The sequence below is a fragment of the Arvicola amphibius genome, chromosome 9, assembly GCF_903992535.2.
Source record: "Arvicola amphibius chromosome 9, mArvAmp1.2, whole genome shotgun sequence".
Lineage (NCBI taxonomy): Eukaryota > Metazoa > Chordata > Mammalia > Rodentia > Cricetidae > Arvicola > Arvicola amphibius.
Genome location: NC_052055.2, coordinates 53,006,628 through 53,021,890, shown reverse-complemented (window position 1 = coordinate 53,021,890; position 15,263 = coordinate 53,006,628). Strand labels below are relative to the sequence as shown.

General features: G+C 39.4%; 1 protein-coding gene across 2 annotated transcripts in view; it reads right to left on the bottom strand.

Annotated features, from left to right (window-relative positions):
• The window catches only part of Tmem117 (transmembrane protein 117), a 429,197-nt gene that overhangs the window by 193,148 nt on the left and 220,786 nt on the right, over window positions 1–15,263 (bottom strand). For both annotated transcript variants that reach the window (XM_038343079.1, XM_038343080.1), the window contains one exon: window positions 9,730–9,829. In XM_038343079.1, the coding sequence (XP_038199007.1) occupies window positions 9,730–9,829 (100 nt within the window). The remainder of the gene's footprint in view (window positions 1–9,729; window positions 9,830–15,263) is intronic.

The following is a 15,263-nucleotide window of genomic DNA, read 5'->3' as shown; positions in this document are numbered from 1 at the left end:
AAAACATCAGAATAAGTCCTGCCTATGGTGGTGATGTCTGCCTAAAGGAAAGGTCCTCAGTATCCCTCAAGTTCTTCCCAAGTAGCTTCCATGCTCTTAGTATAGGATATGCATACACTTCTAATAAATTAATATAATTAAATATAATACATTTACTACATATGACAAATTTTTTACATTTAGGTAGAGATGTTAGTATTAGAAGACTGATATCAAAAACCATACTCCCTGCTTAATTATTAAACATATAGACATTATATCACACTTCTTAAACTAAGAAAGCCTTTCTCAATTTTCATACTCTATACTTTTCCAAATCCAACAATCCTGAACATTAAATGGCTCTTGGATTCACTTGTGAGGTTATCTGAGGTTAGACCTTCCTGGTTTATTAATTTTTTTAGTGAATACTTATTTTTTTGAGGAAACACAAAATACAAAGCTAAAATATTTACAGTGACATTAAAATATTTATACATACTAAAGCAAAACGATCACACCAAGTCCCCACTATATTTCGTAAAGAATGGAAAACAAATGCATAAAATAATTGCTTTCTCACACTCTTTAGCTCCATCAAATGATCAAACTGTCGGTTTCGCTGTTGTTTTGACTGAAAACGTAGGCAGCAGAGAACTCAGAGTGTCAGTGTGGTTGTCTATGCTGGTGCTCTGTCTGGATCTTTCACCCTTTCCAGAACACGACTAACTCCTGGTGGGCCTCTGTGAGATCACATGACCATGTCTCTGTTCCCTTCTTCCCTTTCTCCCTTCCGTTTCTCTTTCCAATTTCCCATGAAGAACATTTTCCCAATTGTTGGAATATAGTCCAAGAGTGGAGACCTATGAGATTTCTAAACTCTTGTAAGAACACTCTAAGCAAATAAGACAAGGGTCTTGTGATGTCAGTTTCTTAAAAACCATGGAATTGTTTGTGGAATGTGATATCATGCCCCCCACCCAGGTATAGCAGGAAAGAGTTAGTTACTTCAGCTGATGTTATCCATATGTCTACGTGACATGTTTTTGTCATGTGTGGCTTATCCTTGTGACGCATGCTTTCTCAGGTGACTCTTCTTAACCCTCTAATGTAACTTGTATGAAGCTCTGAATAAAGCTGGTTGTTGCATGAGGCCTCATTTTCAGGCCCCACTCACCCGAGTTCACACCACCACTAGAGCAGGAAACATTCAATAAATCGTGTACTCCCAATGCCTACCTGGAGAAAACACAGTGGGAAATGCAGGCTAATGCTCCCAGGGACCAGTTGTTCCTGGGAGCAGCTCCAGTGGCTAAACATCTGGCTTACACCTTTTCATTCGTCATATCTGCTTGTTCACTGAATTTGTTCATTCTTTCCTTCTTCTCCATATTTAAACTCTTTTCTACTATAAAGTTCAGTAAATTTGTAATTGCTGCTCTATTTCAAGGGGTAAATAAAATTAAATTATGCTTTTTATTTTGTCATTTAAAATATCAGTGAAAGAGAAATAGAAAACTGTCATCCATCACAATACAAATTATCAAGATCAGTTCCAGAAAGAATAGCAAGCTAGACTTGATGCTGGTTGTTTTCCAGTTATTGTTCATTGAAAATCTGGCCCTTTCAGAATAGTCCAAAATACAGCAATATAGCAAAATAACTTTTTTCACATATATCAAATAACAATATATCAAAATAACACGGATTTTGGTATATTCATGTATGTCTGTGTACCACATGCATGCAGTCCCCATGAAAGCCAGAAGAGTTCATCAGATTCCTGAAGACTGACATTACAGATGTTGTGGGCACCATGTGGATGCTAAGAATTGAATCCGAATCCTCTGGAAGAGCAGTAGTGCTCTTAAGAATAAGCTTATCTCTTGGGCCCCTATACAAGAAAAAAAATTAACTAAAGGTATTTCTTATTTTGATGAAATGAAAATCACACATTTCTTCATTCTTTCCTTCCTTAGTAACAAGACAATTAAAAACTTACCATATTTTATATTTTTATATGCATGTAATTATAAATTATATTTTGTTTTCTATATTTAAATTTAAAAAGAGATATGTATTTTCAAACACTTCAGAAACATTTCCTCCTACAGTTCTGTTCACTAAACCTTAACCTAGAAGGAGAATAAAAAAAAATCAAATATAGAGTAGTATTTAAATCTATGTCCCCAGCGAAGCGTAACCAATTCGCTCTAAGTAGTATTCTCTCCTTGCTCAAGTGACTTAAGAGACAGATTTCAATCCAACTGCCTCTTCCCACAGATGGGGGCGGGACCACGCACTGACAGCGACTATTCAAGTTCCAGGCACGCAGAGTCTGCATGACTCGACTTCGCTTACACTTGCCCATTACATCACCATTCGGGAAGAGTTCCACTGACAGTCTAGTGCATCCATTCAAGTCTCCTTACAAACACGGCCCCTCATAGCAACGGAAACACATTCAGCAGGCACACAGCATGATGAAAGGGCCATGAGGAAGGGGGAGGCAGGGCTGGCACTGAATGTCCCTGACACCATGCAGCTCTCCCCGCTCCACATCCCCCAGCACTCCAGAAAGGCTGCTGTGGAGATGTCACAAAGCTGAACGAGGAAAAGAAATGAAAGAGCACTTATATTCTCTTATGACTATCTATTCCTTCAAAAGTATGTTTTCATGTAACCCAGGCTTACCTGGGACTTGTTCTACAGCAGGATATGACCATGAACTGCAGAGCTTCCTGCTTCCACCTCCAGAACACCATAATACAGGTGAGTGTCACCATGCCTGGTTTCAATAAGCACTTCTTTTAAAAATATTTTTCTTTGAAAATTTCAAACATGTATGTAATGTGTGTGTGTGTGTTTGTGTGTGTGTGTGTCTTTTTCATTTTTAAAGTGTTTTATTTATTCTTGGAGAGATTCATACAATATACTTTGATTCTATCCATCCTTCTTCCCAACTTCTCCCAGATCCTCCCCCACCTCTCTACTCACCCAATTTCATGTTCTCTCTCACTGTAAAAAAAAAAGGCAAAACAGACAGCACAGGCCTCTAATCTCAGCACTCATGAGGCAGAAGCAGGAGGATCTCTGTGAGTTTGAGGCCAGCCTGATCTACCAGAGCTACTTCCAGGACAGGCTCCAAAGCTATAAAGAAACCCTGTCTCAGAAAAAAGGCAAAACAAAATACAGAGTCCAGTTTCTGTTGTCTGACCACTTCTGAACATGTGGCCTGCCCTGTAGAGTGACTGATATACACAGTGTCTCTACACTGGAGAAAGCTCACTTCCCCTCTCCCATTAGCTATCAAATGCCCAAAGATCCTTGGACGGGGTGGGAGTTCACATGCACTTTGTGTCATGATCATGTCTACATCCCATTCCCTCTCTTCAGCTTCCCTGAGTTCCCCAAACCCAACTCCCTCCCAACCTCTGTTCAAAAAAATATATCCCATTGAGTCTGATCAGCAATGCCCACAGTTGTATGGGTTGGAGTCACTTTGAGGCATGGACAACCTATCAGTGGTGATGTCCTCAAAGAAAAGTGACTTTCCTTCAGTAGTTCGCCAGTCAGAATGGGTCGTAGAAGCTCCTCCACTCCCCATGCTACAATTGTAACAGCCTTGAGCTAGTACAGGTGACCACAACTGCTCAGTTAGTTCATGGGTGCAACAACCATGGCATGTGTAAAGGACGTTCCACAGCACTCGTCCACACTCTTTGGCCCTCACATCCTCTCCATCCCATCTTCTACAGCATTCCCTGAGCCTCACTGAATATTTCTTAAGCACCTACTTGATGCCTGGTTCTGTGCTGAATGCTAGGAACACAAGTGGGGACCTATTGTTGCTATCTGCTCCCTCCGAGAAGTTTCTAATTGAAAAGGTAGTGTTTACACCTTCTGTTAGAAAAGATACTGCTTTTTATAATAATAATAAAAGAATTAATTATGAAATTCAGAGTTTCTGAAAAAGTAGAAAATATATAACAGTAAAGAAGGTAACAATGACAGTTATCGTTCAAATATTTATATAGCTAATAAACATTTATATATAAAAGCACTGTTAAGATAGAGAAGTAAACTGTTCATAAAAAAAAAAACACTTCATGCTTACAAACGAGCTTTCCCAGTGCTTAAAGGTTCTTCTCATGCTATTAGAGGAGAAAGGTAGCCTAAGTTCTTACCCAGCTGTGATGCTGCATACTATAACATGCCTACCAAGGCATGGCCACTGGTACATAGTGCCAGTGATCTTATGGGAATAAACAACTACCTTCTTATATTTTAAGGTATGATCATTTATTTGTTACTCTTAAAGACTTGTTTTTGACTGAACTCAGACTCAAAAATAGAAGTTCTCAGAGAGGACAGCCTACATCTCTTGGCAATCTGTTGCTGACACTTTTCTTTGGCTCTCTTCATTCTCCTGCCTAACAGTTTAATATATTCTGCAGTCCCTCCTTATTTTTCTTAGCACGTTTTTTTTTCAACAGAGTAATATATCAGCATATGTGTTGGAGGACATATAGAGTAATATGAAGCTGAATCTTGGGTACTCCGGTCCTGAGGTTGGGGCCTTTCTTATTTTCTGTGTTTAATGGCCTTCTTTCTTACAACATACTGGTGGACATCATCTTCTTTAGGGAGACTGAAAAGTTTTTGGATTCTGATAGTTCTTTTAGGCCTCATCATCTGAGGCACAGCAGTATCTGCCAGTCCAGGAATATTCTTCTCTCCTTTACTTGTAATAACTCAAGTTTTCCTTGAGTTTTCAAGTGAGTCCTGAAATAGACTTGTACTCCTCTCTCTGGGTCTACTTGATCTTTAATAAAAATGGTCTTTTCTTAACAGCAGCTGCCGTGGGTCTAGACGCTTTGCTTCACAGGAAAACCTTGTTTATCGTTCTCACTGCTATTTTGGACCACATGGCTTCTGCTCTTCACGCAGAGCGTCTACAGCTACCTCTGCGTACACGGCTTCTTGTAGGAAGTTGGGATTTCCACTCATCATTCACTTCCGTGAGTTCCTGGCAGTCAGTGCATTCATCTTCTTCATGATATTGCCAACCACCTCGGAGTCGCCATGAAAAGAACCCAGCTACTTTCTGATTTGAGTAAAGGCCCAATCCACAATACTGAACTCATGCTTGATACCATTAACTGGGACAAAAACCTGTGGTTGGTTAGGCACAGGCATTAGGGGAGGCCGTAATAGAATTATTCTGCTAGAGAAATATAGGATTAAACTGTTCCCTAAGTTCTTATCTTTATACCCCAAGAACAGTGCATCTCCCAGCCTCAGCAGAGAAGCTTCTTTCCACATGAGATGGTGAACGACACAAAGACCCACACAGGTGGTGTGCAGAGAAAAGGGGACTGTGGCGTGCTCTGCTCTACAGCGGATGTCTATGCCATACTCCGCTACCCGGAAAGGCTCAGGGATCACAGTGGGAAAGGGCACAGGAAGATTAAGAGACTCAAAGGTAGTGGATGCCTGAAGCAAAACAGAATTTGCCACACATGACAGCAGCACTGCACACATGAATCCGCAATGGCTGGGACTACATGCAAAGGCCTGCATAGGATCAAGTCAACTGAACCCCAACATGCATGGGGAGGGAGTCGTGAAGCCCCCCCCCCCCCCGAGTCTAGGAGCTACTGCAATAGGTGGCTGCCGGGGGCAAGAGAGTCAGTTTTCCTTGGGGATGCTAACTGAGCTCCATTGAGTTTTAGGGGAGCTTTTTGTTTTGCTTTTTTTTTAAAAAAAAAATAGCATGTGAAGTTGAGGGAAGGGCTGGGGGCTTAGAGGAGGAATTCAGGGGAAGGAAGGGGTGACTGTTCAAAACATATCATATGCATGTATGAAATTCTCAAATGATAATAAAGGAATAAAACTACCTTTTTTTCCCTAAAATCTTATTCTTGCTCAAACTGAAACAGAAGTCATGAAGGAAATTTAACACTTTTGCACTTTTATTTCTTGGCCTAGTCCAAATGCAGAGACTGCATCTTACTAACCCAGAGGCATTCTACATGTAGATATTGAATAAGGATCTCTAAGTCTAAAGAACGTTCAAGAAAGCATTGCATTAAAACCAAACACAATGTCAAACAAGACAACATAATAAGCATTGGAAATAAAGTTAGAGAACAGGTGACCAAGTTGTTCTGATGTATCTGTGACATCACTTCAGGGAAGAATGTTTTCTTTGTGGCCACATGCAAATAAATGCCCAGTCTTATGTAACATTTCAGGCTAGGTTACATTGTTATCCCTGGGAGGCCTGCTCTTTTCTGAAGGGAACCAGAGAAGTGTATACCGTGGAAAGGGGAGCTGGTGGGGAGGGACTGGAAGGAGTTGAAGGAAGGAAAACGAGCCAGAATGTAATATATGACAGAAAAATAAATTTTTAAAGCGAGAGTGCCCACAAACAACCCAGAGAGCCGCACCTCCAGGTCACATCCTCAGAGGGATGTGCACAGCAGGTGGCTCTCGGAAGGAAGGCTGCTTCCATGCCAGTGCTAACACAACTGGCTCCACCAGGCAAGGCTCCTTGTCACCTCTTTTGCGCCTCCCTCCTTCACAGGAACCTCCAGTCCTCTCACTGCCATGGATCATGCTATTTACTGCTAGAAGCAAAAGCAAAGCAGGGAGGAGGTAGCAGGGGGTTGGGAAAGGAAATGGTTAGCTGAAGATAAACAGCAGGAGCCTCTTCCCTCTGCTAGGAAATGAAAGGCAATAGTATGATGATCTCCACAGCAGCCTGGCCACCTTCAACCTCAGTGGAGGCTAAACAGGGCATGGAGAAGCTGGAGTCCTGAGCTGGATCACTGAATGGCACAGAGCAGTGGACACAAGGAAACTGTAGCTCAAGGTAGCCAGCGTTTTGGTTTGCACACGGGTCTTTGGGACACAATTCTTCTTTGTTCCTCCAAATGGCAACAGTGCAGCCCAGTGCTGGATTATAAACCTCATTGCTTCATGCATTTCTTTTATTTAAAATGAAAAAAATATATTTAACAGACAACAAGAAAACGGTAGGCTTAACTGGACTTTGTATACATTTGTCCTACATGGAAGACCTCCTGCAAAGCCAGGACATCGCTGGACACTCTGTCATGTGAGAAACAGGTATTTCACACAATGTTTAAGAAAACTCTTGTCTTTGGATCAAATCAATCCTGATAGCCTTTATAAACCATGGAAAAGTTTAGAATTATTTCCAGAAAAGAAGACTCCTTTGCTGCAGAAATGCATTAAGAGTTAATCTATGATTGTTAATGTAAAAAGTCGCTTGCTTTTCCCCAAAGGTCATCTTCATCATTGATATTCATTCCATATAGAGAATTCTATACACACGAAGGTCAAAGCTACCTGAGACTTCTCTCATGAGGAAATATATTACTTTTAAAGCGTTATCAATGCACACACATGTAGGCATATAAATATTTATTGGAAAGTTACTGCCTGGCCCATGAATAGGAGTGGGAATAGAAACTGCGTTCTGGGAATTCTCCCTGTGTGGCTGTGTTTGCAAAGCAGAAGCTTACATTTCCTTTGCCATTTCTACCTGAGTCTAGTGGGGAAAGGTCAACATTTCACAGAGCATAAGCAAAAAGAGACCTTGGGCTCTGCCCCAGTTTGCTGAAAGGAAGAGAGGAGTAGCCCATGGGATTCAAGTCTACACTGGGCGGTTAAGCCTAAAACACACGTTTCTTCATCCTCAATCCTTTTCCGGCTTTCTAACAAAGCAGAATTTTTGGGAGAGGAAAGAGCTGGGTTAGCAGGTAGACACAGGAGGCATGAAAGGAGCAGACATTAACCTGTGACGCTGAGTTAGAGCTTGAGAAAAAGACAGGACCACAGGCTACACGAGATTCTTTGTGCTCCCCTTACCCATGCAAAAAGGCAGATTCACAGCAGGAGAAATACATCCAGAAAGGGTTAATGGTCCGAGCTTCACCCTACACACTCTTTTGAAGGAGCCTAAGCAAGTGGGCTTCATTTTTCAGGTTGAAAAACACAAAGGCAGAGCTATAGAGGGCATATGAGTGACAAAAGAGGGAATGTTTGGAGCTGGGTAGAAACAGGGCATAGACAATGCTGCTACAATGAAGACAGCAATGACTTCATATCAAATGCTGGCATGAGCTTCCAGTGTGCAGAACAATTTTCCTACATCTCTTATCCTGTATGCTTCTCTCTTGAATTTTGTCAAGAACAAAACCTGGAAGTGGTGGGCCACACCACCTGCCTACCTCAGCATTGATACTGTGAGGGCAGCTCCAAACAATCTGCCCCCAGGCCTAAGATATGGTAGGGGCCAGGAAGTCCAGGCAGCATGAGACTTGGCTCAGTGACCTGCTCTTACAGTCACTCAATGGACCAGACCCAGGCAAGCAACATAACAGCAACAGTGAGGTTCTTATATATGACACACACTTCAATACGTTAACTTCTACCTAGGGCAAAAAATAGAAACCATTAACTCCATTTGAGAAATGTGCAAATGGGGCCTCTGTGCAGTGTATCTTATTTCTCCAAGGTCAAAGCATGAGTGTCAAGTTCAGAGAGTTCTCCTTTCTGAAACTATTATCCAGTTCTCTCTTCCATTTCATTTAGAAGATTCAAGGTAAGAACCACAATCACAATTAATGTAAAATTTCCTCCAAAGCTATTGTCCCAAATTTCAAGTATGTTATTTTTCAACATATGTACCTCTTTCTGAATAGATTTTCCTAATGGAAATGAAAAATCTTGATATGATGTAGCCTGAACTATATGAATATCCTATTGAGATCACTATTTTCAATCATTTAAAATAAATTATTTTTAAATGAATTTGAGTTTGCATATAAGTCTATTGGGTAGGGATGGACATGTATGATGGCATGTATGCACACATACAAGTGAAAGTCAAAAGATAGCCTTGGATGAGATCTTCAGGAATATTGTCTACCTCCTTTAAAATAGAGTCTCTCATCATGTGTCCAAGAGCCGAAATGGTCAGCCCTATATCCATGTATATATAGGCAATGGTAGGTTGCGTATATATGTAATGCAATGATAATAAATCTAGAAGTCATGAATTCAAGAGGAGAAAATGGGCAGAGGTATGGGACAAGTCAGAGAGGGGAGAAGACAACAGACCTGATACTATTATGGAATGTTGTATGGATTTCTCAAAAGACAAAGTTAAATTTTAAAAATAGAGTCATCAGAACTCTTAGTTACCAGTAAGTTAGTGGTTCAATGGGGAAAACAAATTTAGAGAGCACCTAAAGAATGGCTCAGACAGTCTTCTGAGACAGATGTTTCAGAAGCAAATGTTATCTAACAACTGTGTGTCAAAACAATGGTCTCCAAAGGATAATTTAAAATTTCACAGGGAGGACTTTTTCATTAAGAAGCATGTATACATTTGTATTCTCAGATATACATCTGTGTATATATATGCACATACACAGATATACACACACACATAATCTCCTAGAGGAGATTCATCATCAATATTATGATTGCATTGGTTGTTTCCTGAGGACTACAGATATTGAATATAATCCATAGACAAATCTATGCTTTAAAATTCGAATCTGTACAAAAAATGATAAGTTTTCAACACTGATTTTATATGTGTGTGCTCGTAAAACATTTAGTAATTATTTTCCCATAACATTTTTTTCAACGGGATGCACACGCCGTCCACTCAACATTTGTTCAAACTGAGAGAAGTTGAAAGTTTCTTACCATCCAGGCTGTGACAAAGTCCCCCATCCAGGTCCCTACGGCAGCTAGTTTCATGAAACTTTCATTGCGGATGCCCATATAGTCCGTGATGATGTATGCTCTGTGGAAACACAAGGCACTGCCCAGTCAGAGAGCGGTCCAGTCAACGCCTCCCACTGCAGCCACACACTTTATTCCCCATCTCAACCAGCTCCCTAACTACTACCTCACCACACCCACACTCGTTTATACATTTGCAAAGGCAATAAAGAGTTTGAACAGTGTTTGGGGTCGGTTTTGATTAGATTTAAATACTGACTGGGAACTTCGCCATTGGCATGTGGTATTCATCCTTGAGCTGCAAGACTAACATCAGCTTTGGAACATTTGAACAGAAATACTCAGCAAAGACCTCATTTCACACCCACTCAAGTGTGAGGAGACCTGGGACAATTCTTGACAGAGAGCTTGAGAGGAAAGAGGTGTTCTGCCAAGTAGGCCTCATTGGAAAGGTGCTGGGTAAGGCCTCAGTGGGATAATGTTCAGAATGCTGTCAGGTTTTAAGAAAGACATCTGCACAGTGAACTAATGTAAAATCTGATTCAAATATGTATGATTTCAACTACTACTGAAACAACAAAAGCCAGACTGTTTAAAGCATAACTTTAGTTTTATATAGCTAGTTCTTATTTGCCTGTAATAACATAAATTTATATTCTTTGCAATTAAGGGAGAAACAGTCATTGGTACAATGACATCAGGGGTAATGCCATGCTGCCTTGAAAGATACAGTTTCCTTTTCTATTTTCTCATGTTAAAATTTTTAGTAATTATTATTTTCTCATGTCTCTGGGGAAACTGGGACAATCAGTATCACATGGGCAAATAAATAATTGCTGAGAATCAAATTTCTCTCTCCCATTTTTCTTAACCCTTAATATTTTTCATGTCGATTATTTTAATTTCAATTTTATTTCTTTTCCTAAAAATGACAATGTCATATAATCTACAGTATTGGTAAACCTCTTCTCCTTGGATTAGTCTTGGTAGATAATAACATGCTTGTTGTTTATCTACTGAAATTTTTAGATTTTTGAAATTGATGAATTGGAAACCATCTTTAATTTGGTTATTTAATTTCCTGGAGTTATTTCTGATAGTTATGATGCCATTGTTTTTAAAAAAGTTATCTAAATAATTTCTAAAAGAACAAAATCTCATACTCAAAATAATTATTTTTCTATAATTTTCATTCAGTTTTGTTGGAAAGCCATGTGTTGAGTTTTCATGCAATACTTGTAGTTTTTATTGAATTTTCATATTAGAAGAAGTATAACTACAAGAACTTCCATGTTCACAGTGTTGTAGTTTAAGTAGCCTACATCCATCAGCTTTCATCTACTTACAGTAACATGCTTTACTATTTGCATTATACAGACATTGAATCAACATCAAGAGTTCTGCAACTTATTCTAAGTAAGCACTTCACAAATCAATAGAGGTAGAACTTAAATATCCCTGCCTCTCCTCTATAGACTCTTAACCATTATACTACACCTTCCTCCTGCAAGTATTAATGAAGATAAAAAAAACATGAAGAAAATCTACTTTGCACTTTAATAAACAGCAAAGAGGTAAAGTCTTGGAAGATGAATCACAGTAAGAAACCAACAGTAGCATTAGCCACTACTCAGAGCGCACATCAAGCACTGGACACCAGCTGTTCTAGATGCACCAACATGAGTACTTCAAGCTAAAAGCTCCCAAGTGAAGTTGTAAAGCTTGCTGCTACCCAGTTCAGCACCAACATCACTGAATAGCTCCAGGAAAGTGAAATCCATGCACTGCAGAGTATCAGCTTTGGAACTGTCCAACACTTTCAATGACAAAGTTTGATGAATATGCTCAACAGCACCTTACTCCCTTCCCATTTTACCAATGAGTTAAAATAATTAAGACACAATATAAACATCAGGGTGTGGGTGTGTGTGTGTGTGTGCGCGCGCGCGCGCGCGTGCATGCACACACATGCAAGAGAATGCAAGAATTTTGTTTCAGTGGGTGGCCTGAATATACTTGCAACAGATCAATGATCCAGCCAAGAAAAACTAAAATACATCTAAGTTAAAAAGTTTTTAAGCCAGGAAGTGATGTCTCACACCTTTAATCTCAGCACTCAGGAGGCAGACACAGGTGACTCTCCAAGTTCAAGACTAGCCTGGTCTGCAGAGTGAGTTCTAGGACAGTTAGTACACAGAGAAACCCAACTTGAAAAATAAAAAATTAAATTAATTATAATTAAAAGAATTAAACCCTCTAAAATCTGCTTCAATTTATCAGAATTAATTAAACAATATAGACTAAAGAAATTGGTGCATCACATTGGAGAAAGCTGAGGAATTATTAGTGTATCTTCCCTGGAAATACTTGCTTATTCTGTAGGCAAGAAAATAAAAAGTAGGCTTGGCCTGATCACAGAATATCTTCAGTGGTCTGCAGTAAGATTATTAGAAACTTACAGAGCTACAGTTCTGGTGAGGAAGGAAGAACTCAGAATAGGACACAGCACGAGTCATTTGTCACATTCTGAATATCTTTGGGGACTTGACACAGACTAAGTAAAGTCAAAAATATTGTCATATGATGTGTGGGAGTCTTCTGTTTGTGTTGATTTCATTCGTTAATAAAGAAACTGCCTTGGCCCATTTAATAGGCCAGCCCTTAGGTGGGTGGAGTAGACAGAACAGGAAGAAGGAAGTGAGACAGATGCCTCAGGCAATTGCCATGACTCTCCTCAATGACCCAGTCGCCATGAAGCCAGCCACCAGGTCAGACATGCTGAATCTTTCCCAGTAAGACACCACTTCGTGGTGCTAAACAGATTATTAAATATGGGTTAGTCAAGATGTTAGCCAAGAAGAGGCTAGATATAATTGGCCAGGCAGTGTTTAAAAAAATACAGTTTGTGTGTTGTTATTTTGGGGCATAAGCTAGCCAGGCAGCTGGGAGCCGGGCGAAAATGCAGCCCACCGTTCCCAATCACTACAGTCGTAGTCTATGCTAAGAAGACTAGTATAGATCACATCTTATTACAGAGTATGAGCTAAGAAAGTATAAAGCCCTGAAGAACAAAAAAGTGGGGGAGTATCCTTGATGAACGTGAAAATCAGCCTTCCCTATGTCCTCTTATTACAGGATCACACTGTTTCAATTCTACTCTTGCAATAGAGAAAGGAATGAGCCTTTTCTGAAAAAGTAAATATAAGCTAGATCCTGTATACATTTTATACATGATATCTGCTGGTTATTAAAAATGAAAAGATAACAAGAAATATGATTATATCACTGAAAACCCAGATTGAAATCATATTTAAACATAATATGCTCCAGCGAGAGAGGGAAAGGTTTTGGTCCACTGACAGTCACCAAGCATCTACAAGGCTATCTTCATATAGCAACTAATCCCTTAAGATTTGCTTAACTTATATGTATAGACTATCCATATTCATATGCCATAGGTAGGTGTATTAAACCTTAGGAACAAAACAAAATGGCATTCAACTATGGAAACATTATTTACAGAGGAAGATGTTAGAAACCTTGACTTGGAGTTGAAGAGACAGCTTAGTAGTTAAGAGCACTGCCTGCTCTTCCAGAGGTCCTGAGTTCAGTTCCCAACAAGCACATTGTGGCTCACAATCATCCATAATGAGACCTGATGCCTTCTTCTGGAATATAGGTATTCATGCAGTAGGAACACTGAATACATAATAAATAAATAAATCTTAAGAATAGAAAGAAACCTTGACTTGCTGGGTGTGCTTGTTTTTTTTCCACCAAACTGTATTTGTAGCTCTCTCACTGCAGGATGACTGCCCCAACTCCCCTGGGTCATATATGATAGAAGGGATAGCTACTGTACTTCCCTGTGGCTATATGCATATAGTTGGCACTGCCTGCTGTAATAATACAAAGTAGCACAGTTTATGAAAGAGCCAAAAGATGTAAAGGAGACATATGAAATGACATATGAAGACCTGTGATTATTATTATTTTCATTGCTTTTGACAAATACATTACACCCGTGCAGCCATGACATAAAAACATTCAACAACTACTTCATTCGTGTTCATATCAACTAACATTTATCCATGTGTCCTTGTTGGGCTCTGAAGGAAAGATAAATAATTCTTTGATTTTTTTCCCTTCCAATAATTTTAACCAGATGGAAGACCATTGTAAAAAAACTGAAATTGTGAAATTTCACATACTCAGTGGCTCAGAATTAGTTTCTATTGCTAGAATGCATTTATAATTTTAGTTTTGTTTGGTGCTACAGTTGATTAAGTCATCCTTACATCATGTAGACTTTGGCTGATATTTCCACCATTAATAGATCTACAGAATCTTGCATACTCATCTGCTTTCTGGGTAAAATTTCTAAATTAATTTCTTAGAATCTAGCTTTAATTTCTTTCAAACTTTAAACCAGGGGAACCTATTATAAATATGTAGAGACTACAATACACAGCACAGTGGAAAGGTGAGTAGTTATCCTAACAGCTCAGCAACAAGAACAACTAGGACTATATCATATCCAAAACCTTAGGTGCTCAACAACTGCACTGAACAGACTCCAAGCTGAGCCAAATATTTAGTAAAAGTGCAGTAAGCTGAATTGGCCTTCCAGGTGAGAGTCCTGATCACTAACATTAAAAGTTCCAATCACATCCACCCATTATTTATACTAAATGGGTATACTCAGTGCCAGGTGATTTAGGGTTGGGTCTCTGAGAGTTTAACAAGAGGCTATAAACACATATCACCAGCTCAATATGGATTCACACTCCACTGCAGATCCATCTGTGGCTAGCTGGATTCAGAATGTCACAGCTGTTTCTTCCAGTCATTTGGGGGCAACATAAACAAGATTGGGGGCTCGATACACAAGTAAATCACGAGTAAGGAGTTGACTTACGCTAGCAAAACTCTATGTCAAACAAAGAAATACTTTTTTTAAAGCTTTAAGTATTCTTAACTCACTGAAGTAAAAATTTATCAACACACATTGCCAGGAAGTAAGCATATATCATTGTATAAGCCTCTTCTAAATTTCTGTTTGTCCACAATAATATGATTAACTGTTTTCAGTCATTTAGTCAGTCATTATCCCAACAATCACACTTTAGTACTGTTGCTCAAAACATCTCAGTTTTGACTATTAACAGATTTTGGTGAAGCTCAACACACATATAAAAACTTTCTGGCCAGACCACGGCTATGAAGCTATGGAAAAAATGCTTATTGTCATGCTATAGATAGTGCAGATAGTTGTTTAGAGAATCCATGAATGACTGAAAGTGTACCTAATCCTAACAAGGCTCACCAATAGCTTGCCAGCTCAAATTTCTTGACATTAGCCTTCTTTTCCCTCTGATGTCTATATAGACAACACACATAACCTATACACCTATTGACCAAACCAACCCTGTATTTAATTGACCAAACCCACACATTACATCAATTCTCCATCCGTCCCTTACCAAACCTCAGCC